Source organism: Giraffa tippelskirchi, chromosome 10 (genome assembly GCF_054371585.1).
Source record: "Giraffa tippelskirchi isolate mGirTip1 chromosome 10, T2T-mGirTip1v1.2.pri, whole genome shotgun sequence".
NCBI classification, from domain to species: Eukaryota; Metazoa; Chordata; class Mammalia; order Artiodactyla; family Giraffidae; genus Giraffa; species Giraffa tippelskirchi.
Window position 1 is genome coordinate 55,194,937 of NC_137284.1, and position 17,851 is coordinate 55,212,787.

At 48.6% G+C, this 17,851-nt stretch overlaps 1 protein-coding gene across 1 annotated transcript in view; it reads right to left on the reverse strand.

Moving 5' to 3' along the window:
- Nucleotides 1–17,851, reverse strand: part of ABCA13 (ATP binding cassette subfamily A member 13) — a 413,377-nt gene that overhangs the window by 229,934 nt on the left and 165,592 nt on the right. Inside the window, exons 37-40 of the mRNA XM_081536362.1 lie at nt 12,255–12,392; nt 11,110–11,290; nt 8,508–8,726; nt 4,086–4,282 (exon numbers count right to left, since the gene is read on the reverse strand). Coding sequence (XP_081392488.1) covers nt 4,086–4,282; nt 8,508–8,726; nt 11,110–11,290; nt 12,255–12,392 — 735 coding nt within the window. The remainder of the gene's footprint in view (nt 1–4,085; nt 4,283–8,507; nt 8,727–11,109; nt 11,291–12,254; nt 12,393–17,851) is intronic.

The window sequence follows — 17,851 nt, forward strand, 5'->3', positions numbered from 1 at the left end:
AGAGAGCATTCTGGGCACTGGGCAGGGGGCAAGGGAGGGGTGGGCATGAGCCAGGGCCTCCCCAGGAAGAAAGAGGGCATGTGGCCACTTTTTGCAGAAACAGCTTATATGTATCCTCTATGAATTCTCACATCTGGTCACGTTTTTCAGCCTTTTCTGGGGGAGGAAAGGGCCCAAACTGACCTCAGGGGGCCTGAGGCCAGAGAGCCTGGAAGGCATTTTCATAAAGTTCATGTCAGTTACATGAAGGGACACTCAACAGGACTTTTAGCTTCTATTGGCTTGGCCAAGAAGTTTTTTTGGGATGTGATGGAAAACTCTGAACACTTTTTAGCCAACTCAATACATTCCCCCACAGGACTACATCAAGTCCAATTCTACCTATTCTGGTTTACTGAATAAACACACTGATTGATTCTTATCTCAAAAGCAAATTTTCCAAGAGCAAAGGCTGAACATGATTTTAACTCTGCATGCCTGTGTGCTAGGCCGCTCGTCATGTCTGATTCTTTGCAACACTATAGATTGTAGATGGTCAGGCTCCACTGTCCATGGGATTCTCCAGGCAAGAATACTGGAGTGGGTTGCTATGTCTTCCTCCAAGGGATCTTTCCAACCCGAGGGTTGAACCTGCATCTCTTAGGTCTCCTGCATTGGCAAGTGGGTTCTTTACCACTAGCGCCACCTGGGAAGCCCGATTTTAACTTTACCTGAGTTTATATTTTTAAATAGCAGAGAAAGATAGAAAGACCAGGATTCTCAATTCATCTTTTAAAAACATCAAAAGGAAACCATGATATGTAGACCCTAGAGTAACAGAGGGGCAGGGGGTATGGTGGCCACTTTCACCATGTAGTGTATGCGTGCTCAGTCGTGTCTGACTCTTTACCACCCCATGGACGGTAGCCCGCCAGGCTCTTCTGTCCATGGAATTCTCCAGACAAGAACACTGGAGTGGGTTGCCATTTCCTTCTCCAGTTTAATTAAAAGGCATGTGCTTCATGTCAATGTATGACAAAACCAATACAATATTGTAAAGTTAAAAAAAATAATAAGTAAATAAAACCGAAAAAAAAAAAAAAAGGTATGTGCCTATTCTATTGTTCACCATAGATGTGTCCCAAAGACCAAAGCCAAATCCCTTCACAACACAAGTTCCTTCAAGGCTAAGTAAATATGCTCAGTCCCTGATCTGGAGTTAGAGACAATTTAGAGACCAGATGATGTGTTTGCAGACAATCAAATTATCTAAAAATGAAAGTCAGCTGGAATGTGAATTCCCCCAAAATGTAGATGAAGTTCACAGATGTTTGATGTTTCTCAGTGGACATTTAGGCCACTTGAGACACACCTCAACCCTCAATGGACAATTGTCACAATGCAAGACACATCTTTACTGCTTCCCTGGTTTGGGTGCTGTCTGAACCCCTCTCCTCAGAAAGCGATCTTTCCCACACCCACTTCTCTTGTTTAACAACAATGATGAACGGCCACTGGCCAAGCACTCATGTACCAGGTGCTCAGCTGTACACTTTCACACACTTCTCACACCACCCTACCAGCGGCATGATCCTCTCCACTTGCAACAGGAAAACTGTTTGCCCAGAGGGGTGAGATCATTTCTCCAGGTCATATAGGAAGTGTGGAGCAGGAGGGGAACAAGCAGACCAATTTGCTCTGGTACTTTTTCCATCCTTATTGCTCCCACCAAGGCAGGCACGGAAGCACTGGTCACCAGGCGATCAGCACTGCGTATCACTCAGAAGGAATCACGGATCAGGTCCCAGGAAGACAGAACCCCAAACACCCGTGTTCTGTCAGCAGAACCCTCTCTACTCAGCAGGGGTCGCTTGTTTTCATGCTGTGCTTAGATCTGGTTTACAAAGGTGAGGCACAGCTGCCTGGAGATTTGGGATTGTTTCCAGAAACGGACACATTTTGATTCTTGAAAACATATTTCCCTCCTAGGACCCCCCCACCCGATCCTACTGATTCTGCCCATCAATCAGCTCAGGGATTCTTCCAAGGAGCCCCCGAAAGACAACCATTGCCAAATGACCAAGAACAGTGAGAAAACATTTAACTCATAAGAAGAGAATCTGAAGAAAGTTGCCTAGTTCTGAGATTTTTATCAGATCTGGTTTTGTATCCAAAGTTACAATTACACTCGTGACTCAAATGTTCTGTCAGCTGTGCCCTGAAAATCCTAGCTCTGATTTTTCAAGTAAACAAGAGCCATGAACTTGTGGTATGAAATTCGAGCTGCAATTCATGCAAGCAGGAAACAAAACCTACTGATCTGTCTGCCTCTCACCCATCCTCTCATCTGCCCCCACTCCAGGAGCAGGGAAATGATTTACATTTGTTTTATCTCAAAACTCCATCAGTCCCTTTAAACGGTGTTCAAAAGTCATGAGTTTTCATTTCTGGTCTCTACTTTTCTCCCCAAAGGGCCTTAGGTAAGTGGATGGATGGGATCTTGGGGCAACGGGCAGGTGAGGTGCTCAGGTCAGTGTGGTCAGTGTCTCCTGGTCCCAGGTGATGACTCAGACCTATCCCTGCTCTACCTGTACAGCAGAGCCTTGGACAAGGTCAGCCCATGGCCTTGAGCACCTCCTGCTCCCTGGGGTCCCTCAGTCCAGCTGGCTGCCCGTCCCCCAGGCTCCCCCAGCTTCCAGGGCCCGCCTCGTCCCTCCAGGCAGCCTCCCTGGCAGGCTCTGCTCTCTCTCAGTCCAGAAGCTGGGAACTGTGAAAGTTCAGGACACCCGCCCTGGGTGTAGCCCTGGGCCAGGGAGGGTCCTGCTCGGCCTGATGAGCTCTGACTAGCTGCACCAGGTCTGATGAATCCATGTCCTTGGCACAACCTCATGATTCTGGAATGGTTGTCCAGCCCAGGCCAGTGCCCAGAAAGGAATAGAAAGCCACGCCTGTATCTGATTTTCCTGTGTCCTTCTGCATCTCCTCTACGTTTCTGGAGAATAGAAAGGACGAGATGGTCCTTTCAGGTCTTCTCCCTGAGCCCAGATTAAGCTTTAAGTGACAGGACCATCTTTCCTGCCCTAAGGAGAGAATTTGATGACTTTTCTTGGGTCCTTTCTCCTTGCATTTCTTAAGGAGCAAATCCTAACTTCCATCAGGGAGGTGAAGATTTCAGGTCAAGTCAGAAAGGCTTTGTACACAAAAGGGCAAAAAGAAAAGCAAAACTATGTTTTACAAGAATCAGCAATAACCCTGCCACTGACGCTTCCACACCTGCCTAGAAGCACCAGGTATGTTTCCCTATTCCTGAGGTTTCTTTCCAAATTCCAGTGTTTGTATACAAAATGCCCATAGCAATGCTTCCTGGCTGTCACACAGGAGAAATCAGAAGCTGGAAATCAGTAACTGCCCATCTACTGTCCTAAGTTAGAAATTCACCTTAACAAAGATGAGAAACCCAAAGCCTCCAGACCACATCTCCGCTCCTCCCTTGGCTGGGTGAACCGCCTCTGTGGCTGGCTCTAAGCAAACCCCACACCCTTCTCTCTGTCTCTCAGTTTCCTCACCGAAAAAAAGCGAGGAAACTTTTTTTTTCCATATTGTAGCTAGGACACCCCTTCTGATAATCTCACAATTACTCCAGAATGGAACCCACTGTGGATGAGTGCTGTGTCCGCTCGTATCATGGGAAACATGCTCGAAAGACACCACTGCTGGTGCTGAGCAACCCCCAGATGTCACGATGGGTGTGTCTCTTCGCCATGCGCCCCTGGGTAATTTTTTTATTGTTTTGGGGGAGGTGGGGGGGAGGCATGCTCCACGGGCCTGTGGAATCTTAGTTCCCCTACCAGGGATGGAACCCGCACCCCCTGCACTGGAAGCAATGAGACTTAACCACTGGACCGACAGGGAGGTCCTGGGAATTTTTCTTTTCCCCGGATAACGTATCATTACTGGACACGGGCCTCATTCCTCTCCACCTCAACACCCAGGAAAGAGAACAGCGCCGTATCATCCCTCACAGCAATAGGAAGGAAGGAGACGATAAAGCACCGCCCTCCTCCGTGATATCGCGGGAAGAGAAGTAGCGCTCCGCCGAGCCCCACCTTGTCGATACTTGAGAAGGATGTCCCAGATGCCACGGCGGGAGCACGGGTCCACCCCGCTGGTGGGCTCATCTAAGACCACGGTCCCCGACGCGCCCAGGAAGGCGATGCCGATGGACAGCTTCCTCCGCGTGCCCCCGGAGAGCACTCGAGCCTGTTGGTGCTGGTGCGGCGTCAGCCCCACATCCTGAAGAGTTCTGTAACGAGAACAGAGCCCTCACTCTCCCGGACTCCTCAGCTGGGCTTGACGTCCCACTCTGGAAAGAGTCACCTGCGAGGACTCGGCTCTTTCTCATCCGCGGACACATGGAGGGGGCCCAGAACCACGTGCCCATGATCCTGACGCTGCAGCGCCGGCCTCCTCGGGCCCGGATACGACCACATCCAGGAACCCAGCGTGAGGCCCTGGCACCAGGGCCTGCCCAGTGGATCCTGTCTGTAGGAAGTACGTGCTGTGTCCCCTCTGGATTCATTCACCTGCCAAAGGACCTCCATCCCCTTAGGACCCTGGGGAAGACGGGCGATGGGCAGGTATGGTCAGAACAACAGGCAGAGGCCACCCACTGTCCATCCTCGTGTCTACAGAAGACTGACCTCGCCCCGGAGCACTAGCTCCGCATCAGTCCCTTCCTGCCTGAGCACCTGGGACGCAGCCATGAGTCACCACGTGCAGAGCAGGAGCGATAGATGGCGCTAACATGAGGACCAGCCCTCTTCTCTCCAGGAGCTTCCAGTCTCCCCACTGACTGCAGACACCCAACATCTGATGCATGGGAGGCACCCCTTCACAAGTAACCTCTCACTGTGCACTATGTGCCTAGTAACACGTGGACACTTAAGACTCTCACCACCTATTTTATCTCACTCTGTTAAGCCCCCTCTTGGAGCAGCAGCAACCCCCGCCCCAACAGGAAACCTTCCTCTGCCCACCCACACCCAGTAGATTCCCTCCCTCCTAGCCACAGGCCAGTCACAACTTCCCAGAGGCCAAGGAGCAGCCAGAGGAGGAGGAGTCGGGGAGAGGAGGGATTACAAGGTTCCATACAGTTGAGCTTCAAGACTGTTGGGGCCCAGAAAAACTCCAAAACTCTCATGCAGACACCGGTAAAATCCCAGGTACTTGCACCTGATCACCGAGTAAATGTTTCACTGTTGACAGATTCCTCATCCAGACCCAGAAGCCCAGGCTCCCTTGTCAGGTCACGTTGTCACTCGGCCCACTGGATGGTTAGTCCGTGTTGCCCTACATTTCCTGTGGAGTGAACCTCAACCTGCATTTATAGCAGTTTTTGCCCTTGTTGGTCAGGTGCTCCCATTGTGGACAGCAGCCCAGTTGGGAGGAAGAGTACAAGGGGCCCGTCTCAGCAGGGGGTTGTCTTGACCTTTATTCCCATTAGAAGCCAGCAATCCCTTCCCACCTGGTGGCTCCTGCTCCAGAGGAGGTGACCCTCTGGGGGCTAATCCCATTAGTTCCATTAACCAGAGATGGACCGGCAGAGAAAACAAAAACAAGGCAGTGAGATGTCAGATGTTCTCAAATATCCACATCCTAATCACATTTCTACCTTAAACCAAAACCCTCTCTATTCTCTGTTGATCTTGAAATCGGCACACTCCTAGCCACTCATAACCAAACCACACCCTGGACCTTGTTGTTTCCAGCATCCACGGGCCCGCCAGAGGCTCAGTTCCACACATCCTCTTCTACACATCCTTTCTCCAGCCGGTCCCTGCCTCTAGCCATCACTCCCACAAAACTGAACTCTCCTCTTTTCCCCCTCCTTGTTTCCTATGTCCACAGGCTCTGCTCTCCACAGTGTCACTGCCATCCCCACACAGATCCCAACCACTGCTCATAGGATGGCACCCAGAAAGCCACCCACCTTATGTTTGCCTCAGTGGTTTGTTCAGTATTTGAAATGTCTGTTTCTCTTTCATCTTGCTGCTGCTGCCAAGTCGCTTCAGTTGTGTCCAACTCTGTGCGACTCCATAGACAGCAGCTCACCAGGCTCCGCCGTCCCTGGGATTCTCCAGGCAAGAACACTGGAGTGGGTTGCCATTTCCTTCTCCAATGCATGAAAGTGAAAAGTGAAAGTGAAGTCGTTCAGTCGCGTCCGACTCTTCGTGACCCCATGGACTGCAGCCTACCAGGCTCCTCTGTCCATGGGATTTTCCAGGCAAGAGTACTGGAGTGGGTTGCCATTGCTTTCATCTTGATATTGTCCCAAATCTTTGCTCCCCTTTTGCATAAAACTCCTAGGAAGAGTTCAGTTTCTAATCCCCTCCTTCCGTCCTTTCTCCCCTGACTCCAGAGAGACCTCCCTCCCCATTGTGCTACCAAGATGGCTCTGATCCAGTCAACTAGCGACCTCCTCACACTAAGTCCAGAGGTTATGCTTCAGTCTTCATGTTACTTGACCCTCAACAGCATCTGATGCACCAGACCTCTCCCTCCTCTTTAATGGTCTGGTCCCTCCTCCTTCCTCACTGATCCCTGCTCTTTAATGGACTAGTTTCTCCTCTTTCCCCATTGTTCCTGGCAGGTCCTTCTTCATCCCTCCATCCTCTTCACACAGCAGCATTCAGGATTCAAAGCTGTGTCCTCTCCTTGTGTCCACCTGCACACATGCCCTCGTGGGCCTCATCACCATCAAACAAGCCAGCCTGTAGCTCAACCCTTGTGATGCTTGCCAGAATCCTCAGGACTAACGCTAACCGCATCATGACATACCATTGATTAAGTTCCCCTCTTGACTTCTACCTTCTCCTTCAAATAAAAGGCAAAATGGTAAAGACCTGACTCTGGACAAATGTTTTCTCTAAGGAGTCTACCCAGGATTGCATCAGCTTGATTGTAACCAAGATGGCCATTAAGGAAACCAAGTGCTGCCACAGGAGCTGACACTGATCACCCTGCCTCCGAATCAGGGCTTTCAGTCCTTGCTCCTCTAATTGAGTACGGCTGTCCTAAAACATGATCTCTCCCCACCTACCTCTGTGCACACTAGAGTCGTTGCCAGGTAACTCACAGCAAACTGATAACCAGTGAGGTTGCTGTGCCCAAATCAGAAGATGAAGCCCCCAGAGCATCCTTAGGAGCTGGGTTTGGGCCCAGCCCCCCGCACAGCAGAGTCTGCTGTGGTCCAGGGTAGGTGCAGACTTTGAAGGAAAATTGGTGGCCTGGGAATTTTTTTAAAAATGTAGGTAGCACGTAACCAGTTTGTCCTTTAGTGATGTGCACTATTTCTCCCTAAGTTCCTGCTATCATTTAGGACAGGCTTGACTGGTACAAAGTAAATGTTTTCCTGTGTATCTGAGTCCCCACCATCACTGGCATGGTTGTCATCAGCAGCCACTTCTGAATACGGGATGTGAATCAGTCCTGCTGTGGTGGTGAACAGCCTCAGACACCAGTTAGTGCCAACCATGTGACTGTAAATCCTTATTTTACAAAATAAATCTTGCAAACATATTTTAAGGTAGCAATAAGCAGTAACGGTCATAGTTCCTCAGGGGCCCCTTTTCTTCTGAGGCACATGAGTGACTCACCATCTGTCCTTACGCCCTGGCCTGGTCCCCCGTGGGTCAGGCCTGCCTGATGTCCTGCTTCATGAAGTTGGCTTGAGAGTGAGGAGCCTCCACACTGGTCTCACTGTGCGTCCCCCTAAGGGGCAGAGCCCAGCTTGGGCCACAGCCTTCACACACAACCCCGCCCCATGTCTTCAAGGTCAGCAGCTCCCCCACTGGGTTCAGGCCCCACTCCAGCCCTGTGCTTCCCCCTTCGCCCCCCAGCCACACTCACCTCCTGGAGACACCGATTTGTTTGCTGACTAGGGACCTCGGGTCCTCTCCTCCCCATGGGCTCAGCTTCTGTGAGTCTCTGTGAGACTGGAAGAGCTCTGTGACCCCAGCCCATCCTGCCATCCCAGCCCCTGCCTCCTCTCGCCACACACATGTCTTCTGCTCCCCTTGGAAAGCATCCGGACCCCAGATTCTCCCCTCCCCACCCTGGGTCACAGGTATGCCTTCCAGGCCCCCAGCTGCTTGGCCCCTCCTGTCCACAACCCCGAATCTGCAGGGTGACGTCTGGACGCCTCGGCAGGACTGCTCAGGCTCCTTCACCCACTCCTCACGCCCCCACCCCATCCTTTTCACTTCAGGCCACCCACAGGCACCCACAGTCTGGACACAGACCTCAGCCCCCATGCTGTCTGCTCCCTCCTTGAGGACAGACCAGGTTCGGTATCATCCTTGGGACACTTTCTGATCCCAGGGTTGGGGGTGTAATTCCATAGTTAGAACCACTTGCTAATGCTTTCTTCTCACAAATACAGGCAGCAGCGATGCTCATAAGGCATCTCCCTGCACCCCCCACCCACCCACATAGGACGGAGGACTGGGGGCAGAGGTGGCATCACCCACCTGTGGACTTGCTCACGCAGCTCCTGGTGGGTCCCTCGCAGCACCTTCAGGGAGGCAAAGAGCAGCAGGTGCTCGAGCACTGTGAGGTGGTCAAACAGGATGTCCCGCTGTAGACACACCCCCAGCTCTGCCCTGACCACAGATGGGTCCTTCTGCAGGCTCCTGCCGTTGACAGTGATGGTCCCTGACGTGGGGGGGTAGAGTCCTGTGAGCAGGGATCTGCAGAGAAGACACATCAGTGGGGGAACGGGAGTTGGATGTGCTGCTGCCCTGACCACCTGGCGGCCCCAGGGACGTCTTCATCCCATGGGGCACTCACACCCAGCCTCCCCTGCCAGCACCTGCTACACAGTGAGACAAAGGCTGGACAGAGCTTGGTGGGACGTGGGCCTGTGGTCAGGTTATACTCACCTGGGATGCTCCATGCCCAATGACCATCCCAGCTGAGAGTTTTCAATGATGACACCAAGGGTCTTCACAGATGAGGAAACAGCCTAAATGGATGGCCTAACCACCCAAGTCCTCATCATTAGATGTGAGCCGAGCAGCAGCACATACCTCCCACTGCCCCCTGCAGCCTTGTGGCCAGGCTTCCTGCCTCTATGCCTGAGCCACCCACCTGCCAATGTCAAATTCATGACAAGCCAAGAGCTCATCTCCAAAACTCCTGTCTGCCAGCCCACAGGACACCTAAGGACTGCCATCTCCTAGTTCAGGTCATTTATTATTCACGCTTTACACTATGTTCTTTTTCTAAAAAGTTAGACATATACCCACCACATCACCTAGCAAACCACACCTAACTACTTACAGAAAGAACTTAAAATGTTCTGTCCACACAAAGGATCTATGTGAATGCCTATCATCACCAAAACCTGACACAGCCTCAACTGCACCAACAGATGAAAAGATAAACAAACTGTGCTGTTTCCATGGCATGGACTCCTTAGGGCCTGACAGCTGATGCAACAGCACCACAAGTGGGTCTCCAAGCATCATGCCAACAGGAGACTCAGTACGACTCCATTATAGGAAATGCTAGAAAATGCTAACTGTACCACAGCCTCAAACATTAGGACTGTGGTCGCTCAGGGGCCAGGATCCAGGAGGCCCAGGGGCCAGCGGGGATGAGGGTACAAATGTCAGTGTCCTGTTTGTCCCCTGGCCTTTGTGCAGCTTTAGCCAAGCCCATCAGCTCATCAGATGCACCCCTGGACACATACTGTTTCCTGGGAATAAATTGCACTTCAGTAACCTTGACCGACAGCTGTTTGCTATATGGTTTTCAGACCTCTCCGGGGAATATAATGAAACAGAGTATACACATCTCAGTGCACCTCAGAGCACCTCATTTCACATGGTGACAACCAGCCCAGAAGCAGCCTCTCAGCCTCTCCTCTGAGAAGTGCCAGTAAGAGACATCCCTGGGAGGACTCACAACCAATTTCCAATGGTCATTAAAAGCAGTGCAGCCAGTGACCCTCGAAACATCCCAAAACTCCTAATTTAATTCTCTCCATTGTGCAAAACACAGACTCCAGGTTTTCTTGCAGGAAACGTGCATTAGTAAAAGCACAGTGTGGAGGCTGGCTTTCGGAATCATTATTAGTGCAACGTTTGCTAATCTGAAAACACTAAAAACAGCCTTCATGAAATCTTCACTTCTTTTTCAGCATCCAAGAAAAGAAAAGAGATATTTCTTTTCAATTTATTGTCAATAAGAGATTGCTGAAGCTTTTTGAATGTTATTTTTCTACTTTAAGAATCTTGAAGCAAACAGTCCCTTTCCTTGCGTTAACAAAGCATACTTTATTTAGCCCTACTAATAAAGAACAAAAAGAAAGTCACTTGTTCAAAACAGAAATTCCATAATTTGGCTGGTTTGGACTTAAAAATGCCCCATTTCCACAGCCAACTTGGGGCTGTTTTGTGGACTGTGAGTGTTCAGCTGATTCTTTCTCTGGGATCACATGATTTGATTTTTTAAACAAATCTGGAACCACTGGATCCCATATCACAAATAAAGGCTTCACAAAAACACAGCCACATAAAAAGCAGAACATGAAAAAGAAAAATACTGAAGTGTTAAAAAATTTGCAAACGTTATTAAAATTTCATCTTCCTCTAGGTATGCAAGCAGAATTAAACTTAGTTGGAGGGGGGAACAGAATGTCATAAGACTTTCAAAGCCCAAAGTAAACCCATGAATATTTTGCAGGCAATAAAAGAAGAATTAGTTTTATTTTAAAAGATCCCCCCTGCCCACCCCTGAGTCTGCTCAGACCTGCAGCAGCTCTAGCGAGAGAGCTGTCTTTCTGATGTGTCTGTAAACTCTGTACTGAGATGGCTGGATAGCATCCCCCACTCAGTGGACATGAACATGAGTAAACTCCAGGAAGAGAGTGAAAACAGAGAAGCCTGGTGTGCTGCAGTCCATGGGGTCACAATGAGTCAGACAGGACTTAGCAACTGAACAACAACAAGTGAAACTAAACAGAAATAAACAAACAAAAAAAGGCTCTAGCCCCTATCTCACAGGTAAACACATCTCTAAGAACCAAAGCCCTGGAGGGAAGGAGGAAGAAAGAGGAGTGGGACGCACATGACAGTGGTCTTCCCAGCACCGTTGGTCCCCAGCAGGGCAGTGATCTGGTCCCTGTGGAAGGTCAGGGTCAGGTCCCAGACCCCCGCCTTGTGGCGATAGTGCTCCTTGGTCACAGAAAGCAGGACAACGCCGGGAGAGCCTCCTTCCAGCTCTCCTTCCCCATTTTGCAGGGATGAGCCTGTGAGGAAAATGTAATCCACCCTGAGAAGATTTCAAAAGTCTCTAAAACAATGTTCACATGTAATAACCCAGCGGCTACCTCGGGCTTGAATTCTAGCTTTGTGAAACTTATGAAGCAATTCCAAAATCTTTCTCTACCTAAGTCAAGAGGCATATTATACAATGGCTAAACATAAATGAAAGCAGTGACTGCAGGGTTTTGTGCCCTTAAGTTATACATTTTGTAAGAAAATAAAAATAAACACACTCATGTGTTTGTATATACATATACATAGAAGAACAAAATCAGATTAGTTACACATGACTGACAGTCTCCAGAGGTGATGCTGATCCAAATTTTCTGTAAGATTTGTATTTGTATTTGTGAGGAAAATGCAGTCCACCCTGAGAACACTTCAAAAGTCTCCAGAGGTTAATAGGTGGTGCTGATCCAAATTTTCTGTAAGATTTGTATTTCTGACTTGTATAGTCAGAAAATTACAGTATTGACTTATAGTATAAAATTATCATCGTGAGAACCTGTTTATCCATAGATTTTTTTCCCAAAAGTTGTGCTCTGTGAACGAGCCCCAGGCCAGGGCAGATGCCCATCAAGTCCCCTGGGAAGCATGTCCCCATTTGTAGGGGCAGTGACAGTCTCTCTCCCATGGAGCCTGCAATAAACTAGCACTTGTGAAACACCGAACATTCTAAAGTATATTACACCTCAGTAGCTGTCCACCTTTGCTTTTATTATTTACACAAATTCATGTTAGAAATGAAGGCTCATTTAGCTGAGTTACAACAGAGGCACAGAGGATGCTGTGAACAGTGACACTAACACACAGGTTCCTGCCCACCTGGGATGGAAAGTAGGCCTCTGGGCAGCCATGCACTCAGAGTTACAAAGGCTCAACTGGAAAGGAAAACCAAAACCAAAGCTGACTGGAAGGAGACACACCTCCAATGCTCCCTTTACCAACCTTGACCATCCAAGTTCTCATTAGAGGAGAATAGGTTAGAACTGGCCGGGCTCTGCCTTTTCACCACTAGCCCACACACGTCCTTCCAGTAGGATGTGGTGAAGGGGAAATACCACGGTTTCCTTAAACCAAAAGTTCCTAAAAAAATAAGATGAGTTGAAATCAATTTGTTTGTTTTTCTACTTAGAAGAAGATTCTGTAGTGGAATATCTTAGCTAAATTACTATAAAAATGTATCCCATCTTATCATGTTTGATCCACATCCCATACACGGACCAGTGACCACAAGGGACAGAACATCAGCCCCCAGCCTCCCAGCCTGGCCAGGGCTCCCTGTGACGCCCTCACATCCCCTTCCCACAAAAAGTCATCTGAGCAGGTGTTCAATAAACAGGCAGGTATTTATTAGAAGTAAGACTAACATTAAATAATTGTGGAATGTTCCCCCACCCTTCCCCTTCCTGTTAGCTGTCACTCTTCCAGTATGTCTTTGCCATCTGCATGGATTACTAGACATGATTAAAAGTTGAAGGAATTAATCAATTAAAACCCTACAGAGAAGGATGTTTCAGAGTGCTAACATTTCTATGTGAGACATACTGCCATTCTTCAAATGGATTCTACAAATTCATTTTGTCCACTTAATAGCCACGGCCCCATTATATGTTGAAATGAAAGGGGATTTAATTATTAATGCTTCTAAGTTTTCTTTCAACACAGTCAGACTAGCTTAAGTTTGATGGTGGTCTAAACTCTGCAAGTGATTGAGGAGATAAAGACCTCCACGCAGACTGCTGCATGTTTTAGCTCTCTGACCACAAAGCACAGAAGAGACACACAGTCCCTCACACACTCCACACAAAAGATTCAAAGAGGTAACCTCGAAGAAGAGCATCGATCCCTTGTCTTTTGATGTGAAGGGAGATGCTGAGCTGGTGTTTGGTCCGGTATTTACCACCTGTCATGGGTTGTTGGAGTCTTAGCCTTGGTACTTTGGAATGTGACTGGAGGAAGAATCTTTAAAGAGGTGATTAAGATATAATGAGGTCATGAGGGTGGGCTCTGACCCAACGGAACTGGTGTTCTTATAGGGGACCAGGACACAGACCCCCACAAAAGGACGGCCATGTGAGGACACAGGAAGGAGACGGAAAGAGGAGATGGATGAAGAGAGCACATGGAATATTCCCCGAGACCTTACATACTAATGACCGTGCCTCACTGGGAAGAAGAGGAGCAGCAGAGGGTGCTTAGGTCACATCACAGCCTGCACTGCACTTGCGCTCTGTTCCAGGCACTGTCCAGGGTCCTGGAAACACTGTCCATGGGCGCAGGGCTGTCACCCCTCCTCCCCAAGAGGAAGGGAGGCGGCAAGGCGGTCTGGGACAAGAGGCTGCATAAGCCACACAGTGAGCTGCCGGGCAGCCTCTGGGAGCACCTGCCCATCAGCCCCTTCAAACCAGCAGAGTGCCTGCCTTGGCTCCTGGACTCTACTGTCTTCAACCCCCTGATGGGAGCCTTGGGCACTCGCGTGAATGACAAGTCCGTGGAAATAAAAGAGAGTGAGCAACAAACATGTCAGGAAAGCTAGTCTGCGATGCCAGCGGCTGCCTTCTCTCCCTCTGGCCCGTTCGAGCAGCAGTAGTTTCCTGCTGGGACCTTGCCTGGGTGACCATGACCAAGTTCAGGAGCAGCCACAGCCAGCAGAAGGGGCACCGCCTGTTAAGAGCATGTGGGATCGGATGTGAGGGGTTAGGCACAGGCTGTGAATTAGCAGAGGTGAGGCGGGGAGGCCCCGGGAGGCCTGGACAGGCATTGGGAGGAAGCTGAGAGATCCAGGTGGGATGCCTGAGGCCTGAGCCAGGGTCACGGCTGCAGGGATGGCAAGGAGGGGGCAGGATGGGAGAGGCCATTCCGAGTTAGAAAAACAAATTAGAAATAAATTGAATATTAATGGTTGATTTGCTAACTAAACCACCCTCGCCGCTCTGCTCTGTCTGGACTTTTAAATCCTCCTAATTAACCTATTAATCTAAGCAGACGAGGAGGGGCCAAGGCCCAGGCATCACAGAGGCCGATCAGCTCTCCCCTGCCCTTGGCTCTTACTCTTAAAGTCACACCTGATTCTTGGGCGCCCTGTTCATGTCACCAAGTATAATGGGAGCATTAATACAAGCGAAGGCCCTCAGTCCATCCAGAGTCTGCTCCTTGAGGGTGTAAACCGGGACCCTGCACCGACCAGGAAGCTAATCAGCGCTTCCTCTAAACTGACAGTGGTGCAGGAAGAAGCCAGGGATATGAGATAGGTGGGGCCAAACCCAATCCGGCTGAAGATACATGAAGAAGAGTTCATGAAACGAACTCCCAAGGAGGACCAGATGCTTGCCCGTGCACTGAGTGGAGCTTGGGGTCCCTGCAGTGGACACAGAACCCTGCTGGCACAGTGACCTGTGACTCTGGGTCTGCAGGGCATCCCCCTCAGACACCGAGCCTGCGAAACGCCAGGCTCAGCTTCCATACCATGGCTTCATCAAAAAAAAAAAAGAAAGAAAATGCAGAGAAAGCACTTGTGTGGGGGTGCACACATGTGTGTGTGAGACAGACAGAAAGTTATCACCCACCCCCCAACCCGGGGAGACCCTCCTACCCAGGGAGACTGTCACACAGTGATTGTCCTGATCCCCAAGTGCCTCAGTGGCACGTCCCTGGAGGCTCATCGATAAAGAATCCGCCTGCGATGCAGGAGATGCAGGTTCAATCCCTGGGCCAGGAAGATCCCCTGGCAGAGGAAATGGCAACCCACTCCAGTATTCTTGTCTGGAGAATCCCATAGACAGAGGAGCTTGGCGGGCTACAGTCCATGGGATCACAAAGAGTCAGACACAACTGAAGTGAATGAGCACTAAGTGCCTGGGAGCCCTCCAGGGAGTCCTGGATGTGTGGGAAGGGGATCTTTGGGTTCGCAGAGTGAACGGGTGTTTTTAAACATGGGCTTCATTATTATTCAGGCACAGTGAGGCCAGCAGAATCTGGTCAACCCCATTCTCAAGAGGAGGGATGTGCCACACCTGGCAGGGCCTCCTGCGGAAGCACCAGAGCTGGGCAGGGAGCAGAGGAAGCCAGGGGCATCGTGGACAATAGTTTGTACTGTGGTTTCCCTGGAAGGAATGGGTGAGCAGGCTTAGGACCAGTCAGTCCAGGTAATGCCCTTGGGCTCTGGGCACAGGGCTCCCCCTGATTGTCTGTTTCTGGCCTTGGGTGACAAGGGCAGGGGACAGTGGCCAGAGGGTGGAAGCAGGTAGCAGAGGCTGGGGTATGGCCCAGAGTTCCTGTGTTGAGTGTGAAAGGCATGCTCATGGGCAGAGCCTTCACCGTCTCCAGGGATTCATTTGTGGGGGAGAAGGGGTCCCTGCCCCTGCAGGCTCTCCAGGGTCAGGAAAGCCCCAGCACATCACATTAGCAGGAATTTATATTTATTTTAGAAATAAAAAGGCCTGATGAACGGATGAATGAGCAGGGGCTACACAAATCCCCTCCAGGGGCAGGCACCTAGATGGCAGGTATCCTACAAAGGGAAGACCTGTCCCTGACCTGTGACTTGTGAGACCACCACATACACTCATACAGGGGACAAGCCCTTGTTCATGTGAGTGCAGGACACATAAACCCAGAGTTTCTGTGCAATTTCATTACATACTGAATTCTCCAGGAATGCAACCGCCTTAACACCCAGTGAAAGATGATCTGATGGGGAAGTTGTTCGTCACTTCAGGAAACTCCATGAGTGTGACACCAACTTGCTGTCGGTCTGCAGTGCAGCATGACTGTGGCCGTGGCTTAGCACAGGACCCACAGACATAGGACAAGAGAGCTGAGATACTTCTAACAAACTCAGAATCAAAGGTGCTTATGGTAGCACAGTTTCATGAATGCACTAAATCTCATCCATAACGGTTTTCTGGAAACTGTTTATTATCATTATATGTGTATATATTAGCATTATAGTACAATAATAAGAAATCCATTGTGTAAAACCACACATTAAAATGATTCATACGGAGGCTTCCTGTTAGATTTCAATCTCACTCTGACGCTGTTCTCAGGTATTCACCCCCATCTTCTCCTCAAACCCTCTTTATTACTGTTCTTTTGTCCCACCCACCCTCCATTTCCTGTCACTGGCAAGAGAATGTGACACCTAAAACCTGAAAACCTGGAGTCTGAATGGAGGCTCTGACACAGGGTGAAATTTATAAGACAGATGTATCTACTGCTTCATCATTACCACACCTGTGAAATGACCTAGGGAATTATCTGATCGTACACCGTTAAATAAGACCCAGATCATTTACCAAAATAGCATTCTTTTATACACTCCATTTGTGTCTAATTTTTCCTTTCACATTTTTCCTATTTTAATTAATGTTATTTCCATATTTTTTTATCATATACAAACAAGTCTTATCTGGTATTCCTTACCTTAATATTATCTTTATTTTAGTCTCTATCTTTATCTCTTCTCATATATTTCTTCTACTTTTAGTACCAACGCTTTCTGATCATTTTCCTTCCCTTAAATACAGATTTATGCCAAGCATCTGAGTATCTACCTCATTTTGTGTTTTAATAAAGTCTTGGTTGACCATTGAGAATTCATATATTATGAATTGCTTTCTCTTTTATATTACAATTAAGACATTACACTAATTTTTTAAATCACTTGCAAGAATCACATATGTATGCAGGTAGGTTTTATTATCTGTGACTTTCATCTTATGAGTCACGGGTGTGTTACAAAACATTTTTCTTAAAAAGAGAGTACTGAATGACACTGAAGTGTCATTTGTCACTCATTTGAAACTCATTTGTCACCTTGGACTTGATGCCCTTTAGAAATCCTTCTAGTTCTATCATTATTGTATCCTGCTTAAGTAAAGAGGTTTTGAAAATTATAGAACAATAAAATTTATTCACCACCACCCCCAAAAAAAGTATGCTGAGTCAGAAAGTGCCTAGAAACTGTAATTAGTACTTATGGATCTGAGAGTCCACTGATATATTCTAGCAGTTTCATTTTTTGTTATTACTGGCAGACTTCATCAAAGTTGAAAATAAATACTCTGTGTTATTTGAGAGTACATAAATTACCAACTACAGTTGTTTTTTTAACTTCTGAAATGAAGAATCAAGGAATTTCATGATTTAAAAAAAGGAAAAATATTTATTGTCATCTCTGGTAAACTCTGTGTCTTTTTATTTTTATATCGTGTTACAAAGATCTTGGAGTTTTGATCTTTTATTTTGGAATAGACTTTGGTCTTCTTCCTAACTAGCCGCTAGTTCAGCCACAAAGAGAAGTACAAAAACCCATTCAAATTCTCTATACAAAATGCAGAGAGGGGCATTCCTCATGCAAAGGTTGCTTCCAGGTTCTCTGCCTTCACTCCTCTTTGTGAGGAGTAGAGTCTGACCTGGAAGGAATCCCAAGCATATCCAGGTTACCGACCCTGTAAGACCTGCAGGCAGAGTGGAGGTGTACCCTGCATGGGGTAGCATGGGGGTCTGATTCAGGGGTGAGGTTCTGCCCTGGTCAGAGG